The sequence below is a fragment of the Desmodus rotundus genome, chromosome Y (assembly GCF_022682495.2).
Source record: "Desmodus rotundus isolate HL8 chromosome Y, HLdesRot8A.1, whole genome shotgun sequence".
Lineage (NCBI taxonomy): Eukaryota > Metazoa > Chordata > Mammalia > Chiroptera > Phyllostomidae > Desmodus > Desmodus rotundus.
Genome location: NC_092332.1, coordinates 4,688,087 through 4,694,086, shown reverse-complemented (window position 1 = coordinate 4,694,086; position 6,000 = coordinate 4,688,087). Strand labels below are relative to the sequence as shown.

Sequence of the window (6,000 nt, the reverse complement as noted above, 5' to 3'; positions counted from 1 at the left end):
GGGGAATAAAGGGAAGGGTAAAATGGGACAACTGTAATAGCATAGTGAATAATATATATATTTTTAAAAATGATACCTTTAGACCTGCTTCAGAGCCAATAATGATATTTGCTTTAGGTAATTATTACAGTTTTCTAAATAGAACCATATTATTTTGAATTTATATAGATTTCTATGCTGATAAAAAAATGTAAAATAAATACACTGGCCAACACCAAAGGTTAACGAGGGCATTTTCCCTCCTTACGCTAGAAATTGAACAAATAGAGGGGGGAAATGATGCACTTACCTTGCCTTTTTTAATATGAGCTGAATTTTAGAATAACCAAGGAGTCCTACATGGTGAGGGAAAGTTTTTCTTTACAAAAGCCTCTCAGCTGATAAATCTGGCAAGCATGGTCCCGTTGGATGGCAACCAACCGCTTGTAACCCTCAGCGCAATAATTGATTCAAACGAGGAACGTCATTCCGTAGATGGCCGGTGAGGTGGGAGTTTGATCAAAGTTACAAGAGGGATTGGGCTGTCCCCTCCGGGGTCCACCTGTTAACCTCAGCATCACTAAAAAGGACAATTACCGTATGTCATCGGGATAATGATACAAGGCAGCAACTTTGAAATACTCTTCCTCAAAGCACTGACCCGGAATCTAATCAAACCTCAAGAGGTAATCAGTTTAAAGATAGGACAATTGAATCACTGTCTTCTATAAATCGGTCTTTTTTTTTTCTTTTTTAAAAAAATTGTTGTTCAAGTACAGTTGTCTCCATTTTCCCACCACCATTTTCTTTTCTTTTTATTTTGTCCACACACACACACAAAAAGAGAGTGTAGTAGAGGAAGTGCTTTAAATTAAGACTTAAGAGGCAGGGTGACTGCATTCTGTGAAAAAATAATAAAATTGTAGAATTCCTTTTGAGGCATTTAAGAATTGTGGTAAGTATTTGATGATCACTAGAAATAATTGTTACTTTTTTAGGTATAATATGGTTATGCAAGGAGATGTCCAATTTTTTTAGACAGTAATATTTAAATGTATAGGAATGAAGACCCCTGATGTCTGGGATTTGCTTTAAAGTCCTTTGGAAAGCCCCAGCCGGTGTGGCTCAGGTGGTTGGGCATTATCCTGCGAACGTAGAGGTCACGGGTTCAATTCCCAGTCAGGGTACATGCCCGGGTTGCAGGTTCAGTCCCCAGGTAGGACTCCGACGGAAAGCAACCAGTCCATGTTTCTCTCTCACATCGATGTTTCTCTCCAAAATCTAAAATAAAATTCTCAGAACATAAAGTCCTTTGGAAAATGGAAAATATAGGGTCTGGCACAAATAACACCCCTTTTTACCATAAAATCTTTAATTACAAAATTATTAGTATGTAATTCTGTAACATAACAATATTACACCAAGCATACTATATGACATTTCAGGTGAAATGTTGAAATTAAAACTATAAATTATTACACCCGTAGTATTACCCTACCAACCACAGTCAAGCAGGTGTTACTTCTGCGGGACCCTGTAGATTAAGAGGGGAAGAAAGGAGAGATTAAGGTGATATGGCAGAATCTTGGTAATTGGGGGGCATTCCTTATACTACTGTACTTTTGCACATTTGGAAAATTTTCCATGATACATATTAGTAGCATGCCACAGGAAATAAGGTCTGTTGTTTTTAGCTGAAGTGTAAGAGATGCAAGGTTCTCAGAAACTCTTATTATTTACTCAGCAATAACTAAAACTCGGATTCAGTAAGACAGGTAGACAGTTGGTCTTTGGGTACTTTTTAATTTTTTTTAACCAAAGGGCCTGAAGCAACCCGTGAGCCCCATCTGCTCCTAGAGCGAAGGGCCACTTGGCCGCGGTCTCCAGCCCTTGGAAATGTTTTCTAGAGCATCCTGATCACACTCCCCCTAAACACCTGGTACACCTGCCTTTGCAGAGCTGACGCAAGCACGAATTTCATATGTCTGAAATGACAGGATGCACTTGGCTCTCGGGGGGCACTTTGTAGAAGAAGGAAAGCAGCCCGCTCAGCAGCAACATGAGCGCGGCCAGCACCGCCACGCCGCAGGTGCCCCCCACGTGCTGTGCCTTCGGCTTGAAGGGCAGGGCGAAGGAGGGCGGGAAGGCGATGCCCGCCGCCCTGACCACGGAGCAGTAGTTGCAGACCACAGCCACGGAGATGCAGGTGCCAGCACTGACCTTCAGGATGCCCGCGGTGAGAAAGAGGTCGTGGGCCTCGTCCGTGCGCAGCCTGCCCACGAAGACGTGCCGCAGCGCCAACACGAGCAGCCCTTTGCCCAGGAGCCCCAGGACGCTGGCGGCCAGCAGCAGGCTTTGGGCGGCGCGGACGTCCAGAGGCAGGTAGGTGTCCGCGTAGTGGTACAGGTGGCAGGCGATGTCTCTGCCGGAGTACCTGCTGTGGCGGTAAATGCAGACTTTCCACATTCCAATGCAGGCCAGGCCCGCGGGGGAGGGCGGCGCGTGCTCCACGTGCCACACGCGCCACTCGGTGAGGCCCATGGACATCATGCAGAATATGCAGCCCAGGGTGCCGACCGCGAAACCCGCCACTTGGCGGCGCGCGCTCTGCACAGGCAAGCTCATGGTGGCCACGTCTCCGGGGGAGCTGCAAAGCAGTACAAGGCTTCATGAGCGTGGGACCCACAGGCTGGCACAGCCCGTCCCCTCCCCTGGGAGCAGCCACGCGCCATGTCCGACGAGGCCCACGGGAGACCCTCGCACGCTCTGCGACAAAGGACAGCCACTCGCAGTCCCACAATAGGCTCTGGTTAGGAAACGCCCGCGCTGCCCATGCACTGGAGCTCAGCGTTAGGCTACGTGGCCGGTCTAACTGGGATCCTCCCGCTGGGATATGTCTTGTCTGGCTCCTCTCACTTTGCCTAGGGTTCTTAAGGCTCACCCACATGGCGGAGCAGTGTTCAGATGTAGGGATGCACCATAGTTGGTCTATGCATTTGTCACTTTGGGGGACGTGCAGATGGATTCTACATTTTGGCTCTCATCAATAACGCTGCGCTGAACATCTGTATAAAACCTTGTACGAACATAAATGTTCTCATTTGTTGCGGCGGGTAGGTACCCAGGACTGAGACGCGTGGGTCCTACTGCGTGTGTGTGTAACTTTGAACAAACTGCTAAGCCGTTTCCCCAAGAAGCCGCCCTTCTGAGATGATTGTGGGAACTGCCGGTCAGGAGCTTTCTACATTCCCCCCAGCTACGTGTGAGGGTTCCATTGTCTCCGTATCTTCTCCAATATTTGACCGTTTTAGTCCTGCTGATGACAGCCATTCTTTTTGCCATTAAAACATAACGTGACCAGCCCCAGCTGGTGTGACTCTGTGGATGGAGCACTGGCCTGTGAACCGAAAGGTCACCGGTTGGATTTCTAGTCAGGGCATGTGCCTGGGTTGCAAGCTGGGCACTTGGGGACGTGTGACAGGCAGCCGATCGATGGGCCTCTCACACATTGACGTTTCTTTCGCCCTCTCCCTCCCTTCCCCTCTCTCTAAAAATAACTAAATAAAATCTTTTTTAAAAATCATGCTGTGACCAAACAGAAAATGTTCGCAATATACCAAGCACAAGCAGCACGCTGCAAAGTCACGTGTACAACAGAGTCACGGGCATGAAGAGCCTGGGAGTCTCTGTGCTGACTTCCAAGGACATTTTCAGTGGCCTGCAGGGGTCATGGGTTTGTCAGACTCTCTGCATTGGGAGCAACTGCACACACGAAGAAAAGCACAAAATCTAAGTGTACAGCAAAAACATGCACGGCCACCAGTCGGCTTCAGAGATTCGATATCTCCCGCATCCCGGCTGGTCATTAGTTCTTCCCCTCAGCGTGTGTCCCCAAACACCTTGGTTCAGTTTCTGCCTGATTTTTTCTTTTTCTTTTTTTCTTTTTTATTTATTTTCTCAGTGTGTGGTTGCCTCTCATGCACCTCCTACTGGGCACTTTGGCCGGCAACCCAGGCTTGTGCCCTGACTGGGAATTGAACTGCTGACCTTTTGGTTCCCAGACTAGTACTCAGTCCGCCGAGCCACACCAGCCACGGCTCTGCATGATTTTCAAGACAGCAACCGTGCTGTAGGTACCCCTGAGTGACTAGCTTCCTGCCGTCCAAACGGTGTTCAGGACAGCAGATGATGACTTTTTTTTAAAGTACTGTGTGGCTGAGCAACACTTTCAGATATTTGTCATGACTATACATATATATATATATGAATTAAAAAGAAAGAAACTTGTGAAGTAATGCAGCATTAATTCTGGCACATAAACACACTGCAATACCTGGTAGGAATTAAAGTAATTCGTTTAGACTTCCGGCCAAGATGGAGGCATAGGTAGACACACTGTGCCTCCTCGCACAACTAAAAGAAGGACAACAACAAATTTAAAAGCAAAAAATAACAAAAACCACCAGAAATTCAAACTGTATGGAAGTTTGACCACCAAGGAGTTAAAGAAGAAACATTCATCCAGACTGGTAGCGGGGGCGGAGACAGGAAGCTGGGCAGAGAGGACACATGGGAAGGCAGCAATAGGAGGACTGGCTGGGTGAGGCAGTGGCTGGTGGAGCAGGCAATCCCACATTTGTGTGCAGGAGGAACAACTGGGGAGCGAGACAGATAATACAACCCAGGGTTCCAGTACAGGGAAATAAAGCCTCAAAACCTCTGACTGTAAAAACCTATGGGGTTTGTGGTGGTGGGAGAAACTCCCAGCCTCACAGGAGAGTTCATTGGAGAGACCCACAGGGTCCTAGAATGTACACAAACCCACTCACCTGGGAATCAGCACCAGAAGGGCCCAACTTGCTTGTGGGTAGCAGGGGAAGTGACTGAAAGTGGGGCGAGAGCTGAGCAAGTGGCATTGTTTCCTCTCGGACCCCTCCCCAACATACAGTGCCACAATGCAGCAAAGTGGGTTGCCCCACCCTGGTGAACACCTAAGGCTCAGCCCCTTACCACCTAACAAGTGTGCCAAGATAAAAAAAAAAAAAAACAAAAAAAAAACAAGGGCCACATGAAAGAACAGATCTAAGCTCCAAAGATAGAACTTAGCAATGAAGAGATAGCCAACCTATCAGATGCACAGTTCAAAACACTGGTCATCAGGATGCTCACAGAATTGGTTGAGTATGGTGACAAAAAAGAGAAGGAAGTGAAGGCTATGCAAAGTGACATAAAGAAAAATATACAGGGAACCAACAGTGACAGGAAGGAAAATGGGACTCAAATCAACGGTTTGGGCCAGAAGGAAGAAAGAAACCTTCAACCAGAACAGAATGACAAAACAAGAATTCAAAAACGTGAGGAGAGGCTTAGGAACCTCCAGCACTACTTTAAACATTCCAACATCCGAATCATAGGAGTCCCACAAGAAGAAGAGGAAGAGCAAGAAATGAAAAACTCATTTGAAAACATAACGAAGGAGAACTTCCCCAATCTGGCAATGGAAATAGACTTCCAGGGAATCCAGGAAGCTCAGAGAGTCCCAAGGAAGTTGGACCCAAGCAAGCACACACCAAGGCACATCATCATTACATTAGCCAAGATGAAAGATAAGGGGAGAATGTTAAAAGCAGCAAGAGAAAAGGAGACAGTTACCTACAAAGGAGTTCCCATAAGACTGTCAGCTGATTTCTCAAAAGAAACCTTGCAGGCAAGAAGGGGCTGGCAAGAAGTATTCCAAGTCATGAAAGGCAAGGACCTACATCCAAGATGACTCTGTCCAGCAAAGCTATCATTTAGAATGGAAGGGCAGGTAAAGTGCTTCTCAGATAAGGTCCAATTAAAGGAGTTCATTGTCACCAAGTCCTTATTATATGAAATGTTAAAGGGACTTACCTAAGACAAAGAAGATAAAAAATATGAACAGTAAAATGACAACAAACTCACAACTATCCACAACTGAACCTAAAAAACCAAAAACGAACTAAGCAAACAGCTAGAACAGGAACAGAATCACAGAAATGG

The 6,000-nt window shown here is 46.6% G+C and overlaps 1 protein-coding gene across 1 annotated transcript; it reads right to left on the bottom strand.

The window, feature by feature from the left end:
* Positions 1-1,956: 1,956 nt before the first annotated feature.
* On the bottom strand, positions 1,957-2,604 carry LOC139440603 (claudin-34-like). Its single transcript, XM_071220434.1, has one exon. The coding sequence runs from the start codon at positions 2,602-2,604 to the stop codon at positions 1,957-1,959; it is 648 nt and encodes a 215-aa protein (XP_071076535.1).
* Positions 2,605-6,000: the final 3,396 nt, after the last annotated feature.